The 23,377-nt window shown below is 30.0% G+C and overlaps 2 protein-coding genes across 5 annotated transcripts in view; both read left to right on the forward strand.

Moving 5' to 3' along the window:
• Positions 1 to 23,377, forward strand: part of LOC145328824 (protein amalgam-like) — a 46,195-nt gene that overhangs the window by 8,530 nt on the left and 14,288 nt on the right. The window contains exons 3-9 of the mRNA XM_080172728.1: positions 1,592 to 1,661; positions 6,394 to 6,469; positions 10,272 to 10,333; positions 15,259 to 15,319; positions 19,309 to 19,372; positions 19,976 to 20,055; positions 20,490 to 20,531. Coding sequence (XP_080028854.1) covers positions 1,592 to 1,661; positions 6,394 to 6,469; positions 10,272 to 10,333; positions 15,259 to 15,319; positions 19,309 to 19,372; positions 19,976 to 20,055; positions 20,490 to 20,531 — 455 coding nt within the window. The remainder of the gene's footprint in view (positions 1 to 1,591; positions 1,662 to 6,393; positions 6,470 to 10,271; positions 10,334 to 15,258; positions 15,320 to 19,308; positions 19,373 to 19,975; positions 20,056 to 20,489; positions 20,532 to 23,377) is intronic.
• LOC145328821 (uncharacterized) overlaps positions 18,483 to 23,377 on the forward strand; it is a 323,279-nt gene continuing 318,384 nt past the window's right edge. For 3 of the 4 annotated variants that reach the window (XM_080172722.1, XM_080172721.1, XM_080172723.1), the window contains exon 1: positions 18,483 to 18,502. The gene's annotated coding sequence lies outside the window, so the exon portion shown is untranslated. The remainder of the gene's footprint in view (positions 18,503 to 23,377) is intronic. The other variant, XM_080172724.1, reaches the window with a different exon arrangement.

Here is a 23,377-nt window from a genome sequence, read left to right on the forward strand (position 1 = left end):
AATTTGAATACTGTTTTTAAGGCTGTAGTATTTGTTTTTTTCTTTTTTTGGATTAAAGCCTTCTTTTATTATCATCATTTTTTACATTTATACTTGTTGGTCCAAACTGTTTAACATAATCATACTTCTTTAAATACAATAGATAAAAGTTTCTGATTGATCGGATTATTCTAAATATTTTACCTTATAATTTCAATAATACATTTAGGTATTATTTAAAAAAAAAGGATGACAACATCCAATCGTCGGAACTCTACAATCAAAAGGATGAACAAACGAACAATAACTCTTGTAGAGTGTCTGAACTGTTATAGGAATTATCATGCTAAGTTTGAAATCGGCAGGACAATTCACATATGCATAAAGCTAGAATTTGTAGAGGGACAGACGGACCGACTCTAATTATAGAAAACATTCACTTTTAATAAAATGAAAATCTGTCAAAATATGAATTTGAATTTAAAATGTTTGAAATACTCTAGGGGGATAATCTCTGTGTTTTACATAAATGGGGCTATTCTGTCAATACAGCAAATTCATACTTAAAAAATTATCAAAATAGCTCATTTTTGTGTGAAGCTTTTTAAGTGTAACTAGACAAAGTGTCTCAAAAATCAGCCATGTGACGTCATAAAAAAGAGGTAGATGAGAGGAGAAGTGGAAAAGAAAATTTCTAAAAAAGATATGCATAATCCCTTATTTTCATGACGTCACATGGCTGATTTTTTGAGACACTTTCTCCAGTTACTTTTAAAATCTGCAAAGCACTCACAGTATAGTTAACTCTATCCGTCAGACTTTTCATATTATTTTACAAATTGTTTTCTGTTGTTAATCTGCTTTGTTATGTATGAAGCAGCTTATAGTGAATATGAAAAATGACGCCATACAATACAAATGATTAATGATAGGCCAGTATACATTCTAATTGACTAATGACTAATTTTAAAATGTAAACTGTCCTATCATTTGTCATTTGTATTGTGTGACGTCATTTTTTTATTGTCCTGAGCTGTAGCGTTATTTATGGAAAGGTTTATACTTTTTTATATGAAAGCCATTATATTCTGAATATAATTTGTCTGACTGTCCATTTGATCAGTTCGTAGCGCTATGCGTTTCCAATTTACAATTTACTTTAGCTGCTGGTCTTTCAATTTTGGGTTCCTCTATAAAAGATGAAATGAAAATAGCTGCTATTAACGATAGACGGATAATATTTGATTTAAAGACTTATTTTTATATTTTTTTATATTTATAAATGTATTTTTTTAATATGGCTTCAAAACCGATTAATATCTGCTGGATTAGAACCGGTTCTTAGCTATACTGAAAAGTCATGTATGGTATCGTATTATATCCAGTTTTCTACGAATATAAAAATCGGCATCTCGAAGATAAATAAACTGGTTTTAATTTCATAATAGTACAATTAAAATCGCGGAAAAGTGTAATACTCAGCGAAAACTAACTATTACTAGTACTTACGTTGGTCGTTTTTGATATTGTGATAATTTGTATTATTTGACTCATTATAGATATTATTTGACATTTGACGTTGACATATTTATTTATAATGGTTTATTTTTAGATATATCAATCGGAAGAAAACCTAAAGAGCCAGAAATTATATCAACTCCAACAACTTTACAGTTACAAAAGTAAGTAAAAATTATTAAATAAAACAATATGGGGTGCCAGCGATGTAAAGAAATTTTCATCAAAACAAGGATGACAACATCCATAAAAGCGAAGCTCTGAAACGGTAGGAGAAACGGACATTAACACTTGTATAGTGTTAGAACAGAAAATCAGAAAATTTATGTATAAGAGTCGAAGCAAATTTTTTTTTAAAAATTGTTGAAAAACTGCTTGATACAGGATAATGTTTATGGATATACTTACATTTTAGGACTTGATTATAGAGTTGCTTCGCTTATAACATTATACTTTGTTGTCCCAGGAATAAATATACCAAAAATCATTATCCCAGTAGAGAGCAAAGTTTAATTTCGACTTCAAAATAGTCAAAAAATTTTATCAAACAAGGGAACCATACAAAAATTTGAACGATAAAGTTCCTCGAAGTAAAATAGGTATATTTTATACACAAAATAATGGAATAAGGTCGATTAATCTTGCATTAAACCATCCCTATATCCCTGGCTCTACAGCTAGTTGCAAAAATGAGTAACTTGGCTAGAGCAGCAACATTTTTGGCGAACTTTTTATCTACAGATTTCTGGACGCCTTTTTACATTCATCAATTTTAAACTTGAACCAAATTTGTGTTTGCACGATGTAGTCAAAATATTGCATAAGTTTTTAGCTCAATAGATTTCTTATAAATTATGTGAAATAAAAAAGGATAACATCCATTAGTGACAAAGTAACTAACTGCATATACAGAAAGAACAAAATAAAGTATACATGTAAGTCTTACTTTCTCAAAAAAGGTAATGACCGAGTGAGTGGACATTGGGTTGTTTATTACAATAGACCCTAAAGTTTATAGTAATGTTTTCCTTTTTCGTTGTCTTAACAATCTTAGGGAATTTTATTGAATTTTGATTTGTATGTTTATTTAGTTGAGTGTCTGACCGTTCCAACCACTAATATTATTCTACAGAAGGGGAAATTTTGTGTATCATGATTGGGGTTGCACTTTAATTTTCTTATCCCTTTAGATTCCTAGCTATCAGACAATCAGAAACTAATTAAAAACTTGAAATTTGCTAATTTGTAATATTAACCATACTGTATAAAAACCTAAATTGAAGAAATCTGCATTAAAGAAATTGGATGATTTAAAGTTCCTTAACTAGATATTTATATAGGTTTTTAAAGGATTTAAAACGTGTATTTATACGAGTATCGTAGCTATACTTTAAAAATCTTACCTAATATTAAGAAGAATAACAGAATTGCTTTTTATTTTATTGAGATTTTATGAATATTTTTTTATTAAATAGATCATTAAATATTATTTTAAAGTCAAGGTTACATAAATTATGCAATTAAATATTTTCGAATACGAAAAATTTCTATCAAAGTACAAAAAAGATCAACTTTATAAATATTGTCCACATGATCGGTAGTAAAAGTACGTGCGTAACGAATAGCTATTATCGTTGATTTATGCATGTAAGAATTAACCTATTGATTTCAAACTTGGCAAAATGATTCGGGTAACAGTAAAGACATTATTGCCAGAAACTTGTAAACCTAAATTTACAAATACGATATAAATATAAATAATGATTCCTAGGTCAACAAAGTACAATGTTTTATTCGAAGTTTCTCTATGTTAAAGTCCTAAATTGTAAGTATGTTCTAAAACATTATCCTGTATTTGACCAGTTTTACCGCAAATTAACGCACATTTTGTTTCGTTATATTTATAGTAATTTCCCTTATTGAGTTCTGACACTTAACACGTGTTAATGTTCGTTTGTCTTATCGCTACAGAGCTTCGCTTTGATCGATGTTGTCATCCTTGTTTTTTTCTATTTCTAAAAGTGCCTCCAAAAAAATGACGTCATACAATACAAAGTACCAATGATAGGCCAGTATAAATTGTAATTGACCAATGGTAAAATTTATACTGGCCTCTCATTGGTCACTTGTATTGTATGACGTCATTTTTTTGGCGGCACTTAACTCTGTTTCAAGAACTAACTCCAGTTACATAACCTAATTTACTTTATTTTCTTCTTTTTGAAAGAAAAAAATATTTCTAATGAATTGAATTCAATAGAAACTCAATAATTCAAAATAAAACTTTTCTTTAGATTTCATCACATATTTTTTTTCAAATAGCAAAGCTACTTTTTAACTCACCTTGTCTGTTCGTTCGTCACTTAAATGATATAAAATTTAGTATTCTGGTATATGTCAAACTTTTATTCAAATTTACTCTATAACTAACATTGTCTGTATATAAATTTTTATTTGAAAATTTTTGTGAAAAATCCAATGACCAATAACACCATATCTTTGTCCGTCCAGCTGTTTTTTTTATTTTGATAGCTTCGCTGTTAATGTATGATTTCATCCTTGTTTGTGTTCAGCCCTTTCATGTAAAATTAGATTTTTTATTGGAAGCGAAGCTTCCCTTTGACTTTTGATTATCGGTCTGTTTGTCTATAATTCTCTTTTTTATTATTAGAGTGTAGCTTTGTCCTTATTATGGATCTTAAGGGATAAGACAATGGACGATAAATTAATATGCATACTAGTGCTATTAAACAAAATTACCCATGTTTATCATATAAATTGTTTGGAACCAACAAATTAAGATTATACAGTATGACCCTCGAAAAAGTATTTTTTAGCATCTGCAGCCCTTATTTCTCAATGAATTATTAAAAAATGTATATGTCCTTGTTCTCTATAGATTTCCACATAATTAGATATAAAAATATTTTTTTTACCTCCATTAACACCTGAGATTTTTAGAGCTAAAGTTTTGAAAAAGGGACTGAGGAAAAAGTAACTTTTAACATGAAACGACTTTTTTAGCAAAATTATGGTAGAAGTCCTTTTATTTTTGTTACTAGCAGAAACTTTATACAAAAATGAAATAAAAAATTTAGGCTTTGAGTAAAAAGCATTTTTTTACACATATTTTTTTAGTCTTTTTAGTTTAATGATATTTTGAAAAACTTACTTATTAGGCAAATTTGTTTTAGATTAAAAAATTAAATAAATCTTTATGAATATAGCAGGAAAATTGTTTTTGTGTCATAAACCTAACTTTAATAACAAAAAAGTTATAAAGAAAATAAAATTAGAACATAATGATTTTTTAGTCTAAAAAACTTAATTAACCCCCTATTAAATGATTGAGATGTCAGAAAAGGGGGCGGAGCAACTGTCATAATTAATCCTTTTCATAAATAAGGGTAAATAAATAACCTAAAATTTGCAAATAATTAATTCATTCAGTAGTATTTTTTGCCATATAAAATTAATATTTTTTGATGGAATAAAAAAGAAATAATTAGTTAACTTGTTTTTCTTTGTGTATTATTATTCAGTTGCCAGAAAAACATAATATAACTATCCAAAAATTATGAGAAACAAAAAAAATTCTTTTTCTCAGTCACTTTTTCAAAACTATAGCTCTAAAAATCTCCGGAGTTAATGGAGGTAAAATTAAAATTTTTATATCTACTTATGTGGAAATCTATAGAGAACAAGGACATATACATTTTTTAATAATTCATTGAGAAATAAGGGCTGTAGATGCTAAAAAATACTTTTTCGAGGGTCATACTGTATAAAAGTACCTAAATATAAGGTTGGTTAAAAACTTTGGGTACTAATTTAATTTACAACCTTCCTCTCTAATCCTTTAAACTATTGTACTTTATATAAATCACAAGCGGTTACGCCCCCTAGAAGCCTCTAGGGACACTTAAGGTAGGAGCGGGGAAAGTCAACCTCATCCTATTTTAAATTTGAGTTTCAAAGGAGTAGAAAAATATTTTTTTGGGAGTAGGGGGTGAAGACACACTCCTCAAAAATAGTTTAAAACCTTCACAGGACCTATAAGAAGCTTCAGTGTAAAGGAAAACAATATCAGTTCAGCGATTAGCAAGATCCTTCGGGACAGCCAAAAAAACGCTTACAACTTTATATAATAGGATAATATAAATCATAAATACAAAAAAAACACACACACATACACAAATATAACATATAGAATGATAATCTGGTAAGAATGGACTGATCGACTTTGAATGTAAAAAAACTTCACCTTTCAGCAAATCAAATTTTAATGAGTCATATATAAAAAGATGAAAATTTCCGTGATTCATTTAAAATCTTATTTCCAAAAGTTTCATTTGGTTTGTCAATGATTTTTTAAAAATTTTATAACATACTTTTTTTCAAATCAATATTGCATTGGATAACAAAATTTGAATCCTCATATATTTGGATTATTAAACCGTTTAAAGACTGTTTTAATTACTGCGTCTGTAGCCTTCAGTTCTGTTTTTAGTGAATACGTAAATTATGCTGGCACCTTCTTATTTGTTAATTAACCATTAATGGTCGTGGGGGGTATAGGCCAAGTACAGCTGCCGCTATCGAAATTTATGTTTTAATTAATTAATTTAGATTTATAATATAAAATTTGAATAAAGATAAATATTTTCTGAAAAGTTCTTCTAATTTCAAAATAAGAAAATTACATATAACCGATAAAATGTTTTAACTAAAAAAAAGGACCTTGAAACAAAAAATTGTAAATAATTGGGTGAAGGAAGCGGAATACGACTTTGACTCACCCCCCGTCGACCAGTTAAGGTGCGGAAAGGGGGCTAATGTATTATGTTTGATTTGTTGAGCTTCGCTTTTATTAATGTCGTCATCCTTATTTTTCAGGGGAAAGAAAGCAGTGTTTGAGTGTGCAGTTGAAAATCTCGGGGACAGACATATCGTTTGGAGGCGTGGTTATGACGTAAGTATCTTTCAGCGAAGCTACTCTATAGTTTGCTTTGTATAAAATTATTAGTATATATGGAATAGGTGTAATAAATGTAGAAACTTGTGATTATTTCGCATAAAAATTTTCTATTTAAGGTGTATTTTAATGTTACTTTCAAAATACTAGCGGATGCGCTTCTAGCATTTAGGAGCTATGTATTCGAAGGAGCCTAAAACCAAACCTTTATATAAGAACTAAATGGCCTTAAAACATCCAAGGATCTGTAAAAAGCTTTCAAAAAATGGAGAACACAATCTGTTCAGTAGTTATCAAAATATTAAGCTACAGACAAAAAACCTTACTACTTTATATAATAGGGAGTTCGTAAAAAACAGCACATCCAATTTTTTCTTAAAAAAGCAACTAATAACCTTAAAATTTAGAAGTTTATTGTAATCTAAACTGCATAATTGACCTCGGATTGTTCTACTTTAATTTAACAAACTTTAAAACAAAAAATTTACTCAACAAAACTGTGAACAAAAAGATTAAAATGTGCAATGGGGCGCAAATTTACGAGGTGTAAAAAATAATTTTTTTCTTCATTTATTTTACAATCGTTTACCTTCAGTGAAACTATTTTAAAGCTGCTCTAGAATTTAATAGCTTATTTTACTTCTAACATTTAAAAATAACAGGACATTTATGACTTCCAGGAAAGGATCAAGCAATCAAAGAGTAGATTGTCTGAAAGTATTTATAATAAGTTATTGTAATCTGTAAGAACGAACTTAATGTTTAAACACACATTTCCTTGAGACTTTTTGAATCAGACAAACATTTTATATTGAACTTTTTAACTGAAGATTGGTAATTCGCTCTTATGATGTAATATTACTTTATTTCTGTACTAGCGGCTACGCCCCTAGAGGCCAGTGGCACTTTAAATGTTTTTTTTTTATATTTAAAATATGTCTATGTTGCGTTTGACGTTTATGTTTACGTTGAACTCTCTTTCTAAAATCAAGAAACGTAAACAAAATTTCGATTTTTTGTGATTTATCTTGGGAGGGTGGTGGTGCCCTCCCCCTAAATAGTTAAAAAAAAACTTCCCTGGACCTATGAAAATATACCCTGTTAAGAAGAACCCGATCGGTTCAGCGGTTAGCGAGATCCTTAGGTTCAGACACACAGACAAACAGATAAACATCTAGTTACTTTAGTATAAGGATTTCTTTTTTCTTTTTAGTATCTAACATTTTTGTTGCTGCGTTACTTGCTGCGCAGGTCTCTATTCTTGTTACTCTTTATCTATCTATCCTTCTTTATATCTCCCTATCTCCCTTTCCATTACTCTTTCTGTTATCTATAATGTATTATTTATTATTATTGTGCCTTTTATGCATATTTTCATTCTTGTAACCACCCCTCTCTCTCTCTCTCTCTCTCTCTCTCTCTGTCTCTGTCTCTGTCTCTATCTCTCTGCCTCTCACTCTCTCTCTCTGCCTCTCTCTGTCTCTCTCTCTCTCTTCCTTTTTTTCTTTCTGTTTCTCTAGATTTTGTAAGTGCAATTTAAAGGTTAGGATTTTTTCAATTATTGCCAATTTAGTTTCTCTACTTCAACATGGTGTGCTCGCATTCCCGCTGAAATATACGTCATCCAAAATAGCCAAAGAAAGAAAAAAAATAATGAGGGATTAGGAATAAGTGGCAAAAATAAGCTAGGGATATATACTACAGAAACAATTTAGTGTGAAATTGATATTAACCGACTATTCCCTTTATAATCTATGGAGGTAATTGCAGTAAAATAGCCTGAAACCACCCTAAGACTTATATATAAAAAGTTGATAGACTTAAACAATTCAAGAATCTATAATGGAAAACTTGTTTTGGGGTTAATATCTTAACAAACAAACCGACTGAGTTCTTTACTTTAGTGAAGCCTAAGAATAGTTCTAGAACACATTATTTTTACTAAAGGCCTTTGAATGCCTTTGGTTATTTTTTACCGCCTCCCTTCCTCTTCGAATACAAAGTCAATAAATATAGATGCTAAGGAAAGAATATAATAGAACAAGTATTTTGATTTACATACAAAGCTTTAAATCAATTGGAGGATTCTATCAGTTAGTAGTTTTGCTTGAGCATCTAGTTCAACATTGACCTGGATGCAACTGTAGCAAATTCTCAGAGTTACGGGGATGTGGTAATGGCATGGGAATATACTAGCGGATGCACCCCTAGTATCTAGGAGCTATGTAGGGTTAAAGAACATTGCAGAAGGAAGGCCAAAAATTTCTTAGGACTTAAATCATAAAAACATCACTGGACATATGCAAAGCTTTCCTATAATAGAGAACTTAATTGGTTCATTAGTTATCGAAATCTTAAACTACATACATAAAAAAAATTAATAAGTTATATAATAAGATGATTATTCAATTTATATTTGTTAGACTTTTCACCTCTTTGGAAGATTTTTGTTAAAAAGAAAACATTAAATACAACTATATAAAGAATTAACATAGTAGCAGGGTTAGGGTTGGTTTATCTTACTTTTACCTATCCCTGTAATTCCGTAGCAACTTATAAACTAAAGCTGAGGAATATATTCAAATAAGTAAAATATAAAATCGAAACGTTGAATAAATTTAAAATTCGTCTTACAATATAAAATCAGATAATAAAATAACTAAAACGTAAAACAAGTTTAACTTTAAAGAGTCATGGTTAATTTATACCAAAATTCAAATGAAAACTAAATATAAGCAAACACAACACTTTCTTATGTTTAAAAGTCGACATAATTTTCACCCCCTTTCGATATTTGTATTGTTTCTGTTGATTGCATTCAGTTTGCATCGTAATCCTAGTTTACTCAGTTTACAAAAAAAATAAGAACTTGAGTGGGGAGTTTATCTGGAAACTATAGGGATAAGACAATGGCCGATTAATTGATGTACATCCCTAATGATGATACAAAAAATTACCCCTTCTGTAGATTTAAATTAGTGGTTGTAACGTTTGAGCACTAAACTTAATGAACAAACCAAACAAAATTAACTAATTTCCCCAAAGTTCTACGAATAAGAAAACGGTATTATATACTTTGGGGACTAGTGTAATAAACAGCTCATTGTCCCCCCCCCCTCTCTCTCTCTCTCTGAGGGTTTATACAGAGTGGCTAAATATTTGGCATATATCAAACCCGTATAATAATCTAGTTTAAACATTTTAGAAAAAATAAGAACTTTAGTTGGGGTTTATACAGAGTGGCTAAATATTTGGCAGGTGTTGCACAGCTACCGTTGTTTAGAACAGCTTCGTATTTGTGAAGTATTTTATTTGATAAATGGCAGTAATTAAAATGATTTAATTTTACCCAATTAGGTATGTTTGAAATTCTTTTGAAGCTAAATAATTAATCAGTTGATACAATAATTTCAAATGTTAAATCAATTTAATTTCTAGATTCGATGCTTATATACACATTGGTGTGTCTATCTATTTATCTATATATCTATCTATCTATCTATCTATCTTTATATCTATCTATCTATCTATCTATCTATCTATCTATCTATCTATCTATCTATCTATCTATCTATCTATCTATCTATCTATCTATCTATCTATTTATCTATCTATCTATCTATCTATCTATCTATCTATCTATCTATCTATCTATCTATCTATCTATCTACCTATCTATCTATCTATCTATCTATCAATCTATCTATCTATCAATCTATCTATCTATCTATCTATCTATCTATCTATCTATCTATCTATCTATCTATCTATCTATCTATCTATCTATCTATCTATCTAGGTGCTGGCTACAGAGAGTATAGTATTGTCACCAGATCCACGGATAGCTGTACATACTGACAGGCAAATAATCAAATGTAACTTATATAGTAGCAACGCTTCTAAAAATATCATTTTTAAAATCAAACCCTTCATGGTATATTCATAAATCTATTTATCTGTATTTTTGAAAGTATCGAAGTCGAAATCTGGACCACGTTTCGTCATACCAGAGACGTTAAAAATGTCAAAAACTGCTGCTGAACAGGTACACAACATAAGAGGTGGGGGAATGACTTGGCCCATATCCTGAATGTTTGGTAAGTGATATAAGATAAGTTAACCTATGACATATAAAACAATTATTAATCTAATTTGGTGCATACATTTATTACGTACCTGAAAAGGGCTATACGTTCTTCACGACTATAAAATCCTTTAGTATCAAAATCATTTCCCCTAAAAAGTTATATAATACTAAATATTTGGCCTTTATCTTAAAATTATACTTACAATACTATTACTGTACCAGGGATATAAAGGATAAAACAATGGCCGATAAATTTATGTACATCCTAAATGTTGATACACTAAACTACCCTACTGTAGATACAATTAGTGGTTGAAGCGTTTGGACACTCAACCTTATGAATCAACAAATTATAATTTAAGTCTCTAAATCAGGCCAACGAATAAGAAAAAGTTAGAAATTTTGTATATGAAGAAAAACTAGAAATCCTATCGTTTGACTTTAAACATAACATTTATAATTATATTAAAATCAAAAAAAATTTCCAATATAGTGATTTTTTAAAATTTAATGTTCTACTGTCGTAAAATGTATTGATGTAGCTGCGCTGCTTATGAACATAAGAATTCTTGTATAATTACATTAGCTTTGATACCAAAAAAATATATTTTGATTTAATCATGATCAAGTGGAAAGTTAGTGGAAATTTTTTTTTTTCTTAGTTTCTTAATCCTTTTTATTCATATATTTAGGAGGGAGGGGATATTGGACTGTTTATTACTCTAGTCCCGAAAGTTTTATATTAGTATTTTTTGAGCATAACAACTTTGGGAACTTTGTGAACACAGTAATAGTGTCTGACTGATTATGACGTAACAAAAAAAAATTATCCAATGAGAGGCCGTTATTGACCAATGGTAAAATTTATAGTGGCCTCTCATTGGCTAATTTTTTTTGTTACGTCATAATCAGTCAGACACTATTACTGTGTTCGAACTTTGTCGAATTGTGATTGGTTGGTCACTTAAGTTGAGTGTCCAAACGTTTCAACCACTAATTGTAATCTACAGGAGGCATAATTTTATGTATCATCATTTTGGATGTACATTAATTTATCAGCTATTGTCTTATCCCTTTAGATTCCTGCCTGTATTGACAAGTCCTTTCTTGGTGTGTTATGACTTCCTCACATGTGACTATTATCAAATTATTAGAACCGCAATTATTGGTAATGCGAATTTCTTAGTTGCTATTTTAGATTTTGTGAGTGAAGGTGTCTGTCTGTCTATCAGTAGTAATGCTTCAAAACACATATCTATAAATATATAAAACAAACTTTTGTATTTAGAGGACAAAAGAAAGTTAAAAAGGATTAGATGTAACTGATTGAAATATATTCCTACATTTGAGCTGTTTTTTTGTTTTTTTTTGTGGATAGTCTCTTTTCAACGCTAGAACCGTACATTTTCTATATGAATATTGATACATACAAATTGCAATATATTTATAATAAGAGTTTAAAACTTTGGGGACTTCAGTAAATTTTGATTGACTGATACATCAAGTTAAGTACTCATACGTTTCAACCACTATTTTTGATTTACAGAAGGGGTAATTTTGTTTAGAAATGTACATCAATTTATCGGCAATTGTCTTATCCCTTTAGAAGCCTTGAAAATATGTGAAAGTGATCAAACACCTTTCTTTCATATCTACACTAGAGCTTTTAAACAATAAATTTAAAATGGACAATTTTATTTGTACCATTGATAAAATAGGATGGCATCCTATATACCAAAGTAGCTGGATGATTGTTTGTCCTTGAGGGTGAATCATTGTTCATTATGAACATATAAACCACTGAATCGATAAGTAAATGCATTTTTGTATTTTCTTTTTCTTCTCTGTCTCACTGAAAAGTATTTTGTAGGGCGTAACTTTCTAAGCTCCTATTTGAGATATGTGACTTATTTTTTTTGGTGCATCTAGTGTTTATCTTACTTAGTTTACTTAGAAATAGGTTTGTACACGATATAGTTTACCCAGAAAAAGCTTTATCTTAGGAAATGCGACTATTAACAGCTCACTCATTATACAAATGAAATGAAAAAAAATATATTCCATTTCATTAACTTTTTTCATTTATCAATTCTTTTGTACTTAGCTACTTATGATGTTGTCATCCTTGCTTCTCTCTGATTTCAATACAAATATCTTTTTCTGCTCTGTTTTATCTCAAGTATAGGTTTTTAGTTTGGGTTTCTTATAGCAAACTTTACTTTCATGGCCTAGTGAATTGGGTATAGCATCTCTATAATCAAGTCCTAAAAATATAAGTATGTACTTAAATAGTAGCCTGTACTTTAGCAGTTTATCAACAAATTTATACATTTACAATTTAGTTTAGACATATCCTTTTTAATAAAGTAACAGGGAGTCTCTTTGTTTGGCTGTTTGTCTGTACCGAAGGATCTCGCTAACCATTGAACCGATCGGGTTCTCCTTAACAGGGAAGCTTCTCATAGGTCCCGGAATGGTTTATAACTATTGATTTGGGGGAGGGTACCAACACCCTCCTAAGAGAAATCACAGAATGGTTTTAATATTCTTGCTTTTTTCGTAAAGATTTGAACACAACATAGACAAATTATATAAAAACGGGGTTTTGGGTGAAAATGTATGGTGAAATTAGACATAAAACCATGATGATTCCAGGTAAAACCAAAATATTTCAACGGGATCTTTTTGAGAAAATTAGATTTAAAAATTTCAAGTTCAATTTTCACCCCCTAGGAGTTGCCGCATAATCATGACAAGAAAAGCAAAGATTATTTATTTAAAATTTTGAACACCTTTGCTTTTATAAAGTTCTTCATAAAACCACTCCTGAAGGAAGTTAATTAATGGCCATTTTTATCAGTTGCTTTGCTAAGGTCACGGAAATTTAGCCTTAAGTAAATCATATATAGAGAGGTTTTATGAAAGACTTCATAAAAGCAAAGTTGTTCAAAATTTTGAATAAATAATCTTTGCTTTTCTTGTCATGATTATGCGGCAACTCTTAGTGGGTAAAAATTGAACTTGAAATTTTTAAATCTAATTTTCTCAAAAAGATCCCGCTGAAATATTTTGGTTTTACCTGGAGTCATCATAGTTTTATGTCTAATTTCACCTTAAATAGTTTCCAAAGCTCGGCACTTACTTTTGTCTTGATTCAATTGTAGCCTGGCGTTCCTACCGTTTCAGAGTTTCACTTTATGGATGTTGTCATTCTTGTTTTTTTTAATTTGCACATTTTTCCTTAAACCTTGTTTTGGTTGTTTTAACCTGGAGTGTCAAACTTTTTCACTAATATATTATATTCTGCAAAGGGGATATTTTTGATCATCGTCAATAGGAATGTAATTATTAAACAACCTTGCAACTAACTGTGGTACAGCATGAATTATTGACCTTGTTTTTTTTATTAAATTTTGCTGTGCTGAACCCAGAGTGTATTGAATGCCCAAAGCTAAATATTGAAGTATTATTCAATTTCTTCAGAGATTGGGAAATGGAAATAAAATTTATCTACCCCCCAATTTAAAAGTTGCAATATTATTATTTTAAAAAAAGTTTCATTTAGACTTATGATTTAGATGTTAAACTTTGGGAAACGTTTATTTATCTTCAATTGAACTATCCATTTATCCCGAGTTTTGAGACTCTATTGGAAGATTTTTCTTTTTAGGGTTTCCACGATTTTTATAAATTTAAAATTAACCAAAGCATCCAAAAAAGCGATCCATTCAAAAAAAACTAGAAGCGTCCACTCAACCAATATTTTTAATCTGCAAACGGGGTAATTTTGTTTATCATCTTTGAATATGAACATTAATTGCCTTATCCCAGTATGATCTTTTATTTAATCCATATTCTGATTTTGTTTTTGAAACGAAAATAAAAAGCCGTGTTAACCCTGATAATCTGTTTGTATGTCAACTATAGTCTTTGACATGAATATGAAATATATATATTTATATTTACATACAAGATGTCTTTAAAAAAAGCATGTGGATGATTAAAAAAATAGGTGACTGTTTTAATACGAGCTTTAACAATAGTTTTTAAAACACAAAATGTTATGAAATTGTAAATAGAAGCGGGTTTTCCTGCCAATAATCAAACATGCCTTATATGAAAAATCAGACCTCTATCTCATATATCTACTTAGAAAATATAGTAATACTTTTTAAAGATTTTATAAGGTTTACTCCACAAAAAAAAAGTATTGGATGTTACACCAGATTTGCATGTTCTCTAATAAAGTAAAACTCGCAGCGGGCTACAGTAACGATAACCCCCATTCACTCCCTTTGCCCTGTTCTACCCTTCTCATCCTACTGGATGATCGAACTGACCAATAAACGAGTTCCATGCTAGCAACGGCAATTGTTCCCCTATCAAAATAAACCACGTATATTTTATATTTATTATGTAAGATTTGTTGTGTGCACGAAAGTATTTTTTAGTACACCCAATAAATATTCCAACAAATGTAGAATAATACCGGGCTCGGCAGCCGCGCATGAGCCTTAAAATCATACCTACTAGTGTGACAAAAAAAATTCTCGAAAAGATGGATTGTCTGTTTAGGAAAAGGTTCAGACATTTCGCTGAATTTTAAAATTATAATACGACAATTTGACTGAGGCCTACTCGCGGCTAAAGCGCAGCTGCCGAGTCCTGGAATAATGTTTGATTATTGAACACTGAGCAGGACAACATTCTACCTGACCATTGAGAATATACACAACCAAGATATCGGTCAATATGTCTGCCAGGGATATTTAGATACGGACATGGATAGATATAGATTGGTTAGATAGATAGAGAAGTATAGAGATATATAGATATAAATATAGATTGATAGAGATAGATAGAGATAGATAGATGGATAGAGATAGATAGATAGAGATAGAGATAGATAGATAGAGATAGATAGATAGAGATAGATAGATAGAGATAGATAGATAGAGATAGATAGATAGAGATAGATAGATAGAGATAGATAAATAGAGATAGATAGATAGAGATAGATAGAAATGGATAGAGATAGATAGAGATAGATAGAGATATATAGAGATGTATAGATTAAGATAGATGGAGATAAATGGAGATAAATAAAGATAGATAGTGATAGTTATATATATAGACATATATAGATGGATAAATATAGATATATAGAGATAGAGATAGATAGTTAGTGATAGTTAGCGATAGATATAGATTTATAGAGATAGATTTAACAATTGCATGATTAATATATCTGGTTGATAAGAAGGTAAAGCAATTATTGAGGACAACTGATCCTTTGATTAACAGATCTAAAGTACAGATGTATATACAGACAACTACCTCCCTTTCTTTTTCAAAGATCCTTTTCGTCTGCTTTTGGATTATTTTCTGCTACTTGGCTGAGTTAATTTAAGCGACACCATTAGTTGATTTTCAATGACCAAACAAGGCAGTTACGATGAGTAGATATAGTTTTTTAACCCTTTCTCCCTCTAGTGTTTTACTCTAATCTTTGATTCCACGACATTTGTCTGGAGGTCCTATATGAGCATTATAATGAGTTGTGCCCTGTTATATACCAAAGCATTCCCCTTACTGTTGCTATCAAAATTGTACATCTAACATAGCAATAAGAGGTACAACGCGGCTTTGAACGAGATTTGAACCCCAAACCAACTACAGTTAGTTCAAATGAAGAATAATATAAGTTATATGGTTTAGTTGATAGATTGATAGATAAATAAATATAAAAAAATAGAATTAGAGTAAATAAAAGAATCATAAAAAACAGATATGTTGGTCCACATATGTATAATAAAGGGCAATAGAAAAAAACCTATACTTATTAGCATAATAATTGTTTATATGCTGATTTCTTATTATTATTTTCGCGGACTGTCCATATAGAATATAGAATTTTTATTATCTTCCTTTTTCAGACCACTTCTATTATAGAAAGGTAGTTAGATACAGAGAGAGAGAGAGAGAGAGAGCAGAGAGGGGGCAATACACTGTTTATTACACTAGTCCACAAATTCTTATAATAACGATTTCTTATTCGTTGGCCTAACAACTTTGGGGACTTTTGATTTTTTGTTTGGTTGGATCATTAAGTTGAGTGTTTAAACCACTAATTTCAGTCTACTGAAGGGGTATTTTTTGTATCATCATTGGGGATGTACATCAATTTATCGGCCATTGTCTTATCCCTTTATCCTCTGAGTTAGATATCTAGATAGACAGAAAGATAGATAGAATTTCAAAGGAACTAATATAAGTTAAAATTTACTATTTGATAGAAATTAATTGGAATATAGATGGACGGGGATGTGATAGCTAGATATCTAGACAGACAGAAAGATAGATAGATGTCCAAAGTAACCAATATCTAGTATTGATTAATGGAATAGCACCCGACATTAATGTCAAAAATACTTCAAGATTGATTTCCTTGCAAATGTTTTCTTTATAATTGTATCGAGCATCGTCTAATATCCAGTTTTCTACGAATGTCAAACACGGCATCTCGGGCTGCTAAACTGGTTCTAATCTTATGATTGTACATCTCTAATCTGCGGAATGCTTTTTATAACACGATGCGAGAAATAACTTTTATCTGTCAGCAAACCTATCCAAGTATTGACTTGATCTATCAATTGACAATTCCCATTTGCAATTCAACTAAAAGCATTGTTTCAAAATTGCGTCAAAATATATAATACCAGAGTCTACTACTTTTTTACTCCGAGACCTTTTTCAAGTATTACTTACTGCTTGAATACAATAATAGTTATTTATCGCATCGTATTTTAGGCAGCGTTCCATGGATATTAAAATTAAAAATAACAAGATCAAATCCAGTTTTGTAAGCCCAGAGGGTCCAAACTGAAAGTCCCGTGCTAACAAAACTTGTATTTATTTTATGATTTTTCTTTTATATTCGTGAAAAATTGTCTGTGATGCGATGCTATACACGATTTTTAGTATGGCTGAGAACAGGTTCTTATCCATCGGATATTAACCGGATTCAAAGCAATACTGGAGAATCTTTTCCTTTTTTTTCATTTATTGACGTTTAAGACAAGAAATGGATTTTGCTAAATATTTTTATAAATTAGCGCATTTTCTACTTGGTGGAATCTTGAAATCAAATATTGTCTCTGTTAGTTTGTTGTGTTGTTTTAGGTGTTTAAACAAAATCACAAAATAATATCTGAGGCTAACATTTACAAAAATCCTTAGGCATGTAGTAAATTACTTTCAACATATTTACTGCACAATTTTCTGAAAGTTTTAGAAATAGTTCAAGTAAGGTTTTAAGAATTATTACAATATGTGAAGTAAAATTATCAGAATTAATAATAAACAGACTGAGCAGTTATGCTATGTAAATATGTAATTAGGTGGATAACGATAATCCTATAAAAATGTTTTGAGCTCTTATGAATCACAAGTCAACATAATTGTTTTGAGGAAAAAAAATTATTTATTGGTCTTGATCCCATTTTAGGTTATTCTTAATTAAATACATATGGCTATAAGGAAAAAATTAATATTAGGAACACCTTCTAAATTTCTTTAAACATACTGTATTTTGTTTTATTTAATTTTTCTTCTGTTTTGTCTAAACACTTTTTATTATGCAAAGCAACAAAGTTATGAATGGGGTGTGGATATAAGAAAACATAATAAACACACTTCCTCAAACCAAATTGTTGACATTTAAGTATTTAGCTTTGAGTGCAAGGTGGTACAAGAAAATAAGTGGGGCTATGTGAAAAAGAAAATACAGAAGTTATGTGAAAAAAGAATCATATAAATTGACTGAGGAGATTAGAAAACATAATAAACATGTACTAATGCGGTTCAAAATATTGTAATAGTAACAATCGCGAATTTATTAAAAGAAATGTCTAAAACGACTAAGCTTGATTCACTTCTACAAGAGACAAAATAAATTGACTAAAGTTGAAAAACATTTCAAAATTTAAATATAAATGTTTTTCTCATTAAAGAAAAGTAAATCAACTAGATATCTACAAAAGTTTTGTTCATTGTTTCATTCCAACAATAAACATGTATGTCACAACTGTAATTGATAATAAATTTCTTCCAATTAGGGGCTCTTGTATTTCACCATTTCTAATCAATTGCCTTACAGGTTAAAAGTAATACGCTAAACAAATGTCAAACAGCAAGAAGAAATGTATAGTTTTTCAGGAAGCTTGTGAAGAATTTAATTTTGTATTTTTGGACAAAAAAATGTCTCTAATTATGAATGTAGATTTTGGACCTTGATAGACTAATTAACTAGGGAAGTTAGTTACTGCCTAATTTAAGTTGATTCCAACAGTACAAATAAACAACATCAAAGTGCATTAGAAATAGAGTTGGCAAATCATAAATGATTTCTGGGTTACTTTTGGTTTAGTTTTCATAACTGATCATTAAACTCAGATTTTAAAATACAAGATTGGTTATTTGAAATTTAGAACCCACTTAAAAATTGAAAAGAAATAAAAATCTACCAATATTGATGAAAAGAAAAGTCTAGCTAATCGGAATATGAAAAAAAGACCTTGATGCACATAAAGAGACGATGTATTTCACCTAATCAAAGATTAAAAAACCAAAAAAAAACTGAATATAAAGGTTAAAAATTAGATAGATAGGTAGAATAGAGAGATGAAAATATCATCAAAATAGTAAGCTGGGTAGAAATTTAAACAATATCTGAATGTAAATAAATACACAGATTTCAACAACTTCTGGCTCCTCAAATCTTGTTTCTGTGGAACACAGTCTTGATATTTTGGGTAAGCCTAATATTATCATTTGTTAAATCCCACAAATTCCAGACTGGACCACCAAAGCCAGTCCACCACTTTTCATTTATTCCATTTTTTTTAAATTAACCCTTTCTTTGTTAAAATTTAACCACCTGGTGGTCTTTACCTTCATGTCTATCCTAGTTCCATTTCCAACCTAACCAAAAAAAATAAGCAAAAAAATTTCGAAAAGTTTGTATATTTTTTTTTGTAAAATTGAAATTGCCATAATTTTTTTTTTAGTTTCTCATCAAAAGCTAAACCTCCTTTTTGCTCTTGAAATATTTCAATGACTTTAAATTTAAATCTTCAAAAGCATAGGTATTTTTTACATTTTGTCAATATCTCACTTGTAATTGCCGAAGCTTTTATTAGTGCCTATATAAAATTACGTCATACTGGCCTAATGTTGGTCAATTAAAATGTATACTGGCCTGCAATTAGTAATTTAGTCAGTGTATTGGCCTATAATTGGTCATTTGTATTGTGTGATGTCATTTTTAATAGGCACTATAAACAGCTTTGTAATTGTCAGTTAGAGTCATGGGATATCCATCAACTTATATGCTTAAGTCTTATATTATTATTTAGTGCCTGCCCGAATTTTGAGTAACACTGACCAAACATATTTAACTATCCAAGAGGGAGAAGAAGCTCTTTTACAATGCCAGGTTTTAAATTTTTTTCTCGTATTTTTAGCCGGTGCCTTCGGCACCCAGGGGCTAAAAAAAACTAGTTTTAATCTTATAATTGTACATTCTATATCCGCGAAAAGCCGTTTATAATACGATGAGAGAAATAACTATTCTCGTATTCATTCGAATCCGGTGGATAGGAACCGGTTCTCATCCATACGAAAAAACTATGTCTAGCATTGTATTATATACAGCTTTCTACGAATATAAAAATGTACAATCATATCCGCGGAAAGCCGTTTTTAATACGATGAAAGAAATACTATTAGACAATTTTTTTGTTTTTATCTTCAATTTGAACTATAAACCAACTGATTATTTTGGAGAAGTGGGAAAGGAAACCCCCAAAAAAGAGATTGATTTTTATGACGCTTTAGGATTTCTCAAATTAATAATGTTATTATGTTTAGGTTACTGGTAACCCCCATCCTACAGTTATATGGACCAAAGAGGTAAGAAACAGGATAGACAATGGACGATAAATTGATGTACTTCCCCAATGATAATGCACAAAATTCCCCTTCTGTAGATTACAATTAGTAGTTGAAACATTTGGACACTTAGCTTAATGAACCAACCAATCATAATTCTATAAAAGTCCCCTAAGTTGTTAAGCCAACGAATAAGAAAATATTATTACAAAAAATTTGGGGACTAGTGGAAAAAAACAGTCCAATATCCCCTCCCTCCTTTCTTTACAAGGACCGACTGACATAAGCGTTTTATAGAGTAGATTTACTTTTTAGATTTTCCGTTGAACTCAAATTACATATTTGATCTAAAATAATTTGGTCTAATGGTCTAATATTTTTACCTCAATAAACTTTTTAAAAACTTTTTTTTAGTATCCAAGATACTCTAAAACTTAAAATGTCCGTTTGTCTGTCACTTCACCTGTCAGGGGATCATAGAGAAGTTTAATTGTTTGGCTATAATTTATTTTTAAAGATGTGAAGAATCACATTAATGGTTCGTTTCTCTAACTACAAAGACAATTAAATTAATCACACTGGATTTATTATATTTTTATCTCTTTTGAAAGATAATGATTCTAAAACTCTCTTGAAAATAGAAAATTGAAATAAGGAATATTATTTTCTCATTTCGCTAGATTTATTGTACTCAAATTATTAGCTTTGAGGAGACCAATTAATATCCGCTGGATTAGAACCGGATCTCAGCCAAACTAAAAATCATGTATGTCACCATATTACAGAAATTTTCCTCCTATATTAGCATAAAACCATAAAATTATTACCTGTTTTGTCAGTCCTGGACTTTGGCCCCTCATAGCTTTAAAAACTTGTTTAAATCTTATTTTTTTTATTTCTAAATATATTTATCAACGGAAAATTGTCTACAATACAATGCGACAAAAATTTTTTTTTCAATTGAATATATTTGTCCTTGTTATCTCAATAATCTCTTAAATCTAAAATCCATTTTTATCAAAGACAGGGAAAGGGAACAGAAAGAAAAATCCTGAAAAATTATTCATAGTAAAACTAATAATTTCTTTCAATTGTTTAATCTTTTCTTTTTTTCCTCGGTCAAACTATTATGCCGTTATTTAATCAATGACTGGTAACTAGCGACTGTGTCTCAAGCATCTAGGTGCTCTGTATTCAAATTTCTATGGAAAGCATAATTTAAACAGCCTAATACCATCCCAATATTCTATTATGAAAAAAATAGCTTAAAACCATCCATGGAGCCATGTTAAGCTTCAATAAAATGGAGAATTCAGTCATTATCGAAATCTTAAGCTACAGACCAAAAAAATCCCTACTACTTTATATAATAGATTAACCAATGCAATGGTAGACCAGTATGACGTCATTTATTATAGGCACTATAAAACGATTCTTATAGCAATACTTTCATAAAAAATGCAAAAATGACAAAAAAATCAATCAAATTTTCTAGCGTCAAAAGATTTAACAATACTGAATTGTATAACATAGTTTTGTCTTAAAAATGATCATTTCTGACTTGTTGAAAAGTGTTTTACAAAATATTATCCGTTTCCCTGATTTTTATGTAGTTATTGAAGTGAAAGGATAAGGTTAAAATCCACTCTAAGTAAATGGTCAAATACGTTTTTTATACAAAATCTTTAAACTCGAAAGCGGTCAACAAATAACCCCCAGGTATCTATATGGAAATGACAATGGCTGATAAATTGATGTACGTTCATCTCCAATAATGATAAACAAAATTACACCTTCTTTAGATTTATAATAAGTGGTTGAAACGTTTGGACACTCAACTAAATTGACCAGCCTATCAAAATTCCATAAGAGTCCTCAAAGTTGTTAAGACAACGAAGAATAAAACGTTATTATAAAAAGTAGGGGACTATAGTGTAATAAACAGCCCAATGTCCGCTCCCTTCCGCATTATTTCACAAAGGCTAAACCGCAGGTTTTTTTTAAGTTTAAAATATAAATGGAATGGGGTAGGGGTCTTTTAGTTAAACAATTTTAAATGGTATTCTCCCCATTTTTTCTCTCTCTAAATAAAAGTGATTTTCAGGTTTAGTTAAATTGAATTTTTAATTCTTTTATTTTAATGTTATACCTAAATCAAAAGACATAAAACGTTGTTTTAGTTAAAAATCAATGAGGCTGCGCCCCTAGCCGCAGGAGTTCTGCATAAAGCCAAAAAAGATCCCATTACCATCCCAAGACCTAAATCTAAAAATCAAATAGCCCTACGATCGCGTTCTTAATGTAAATTATATATTATATGTATAAGCTTCCATTAAATGGAGAACCAGACGGTATCGTTATTTGCGAATCTTATACTTTAGACAAAAAAAACTTACTACTATATAATAGGACTAGCGGATAAGCCCCTAGCATCTAGGGGCTCTAAGTTCATAGTAGAAAAATAGCATAAAACCATCTCATGACCTATAAGAAGCTTCACTGTAAATAAGAACCATATCGGTTCAGCTGTTAGCGAGATCCTTCGCTACAGCCTACTTCATTATATAATAAAGATGTAGAAGTGCATTCTTCCATTAATTAGTGTGTGTTATCTGTATGTTAACTAACATTTGTATCTGTTCTGTTTCTTTCTGAACAAATTAACTTTCTTACATACAAGCTTAGACGTCCAAGAGTTGGTGTAGGGAGTTTACCACTCTCAAACTTTTAGAACCTAGAGAGAGAAATGGGACAATGGGCTTTATACTTTATATAAATTTTATAATAATGTTTTCTTTATCGTTGACTTAACAACTTTGGGGACTTTAGTAAATTTTGATTGGTTGATTCAATAAAATGAGTGTTCA

Source organism: Acartia tonsa, chromosome 9 (assembly GCF_053477335.1).
Source record: "Acartia tonsa isolate MP-2025a chromosome 9, ASM5347733v1, whole genome shotgun sequence".
Taxonomy (NCBI): domain Eukaryota; kingdom Metazoa; phylum Arthropoda; class Copepoda; order Calanoida; family Acartiidae; genus Acartia; species Acartia tonsa.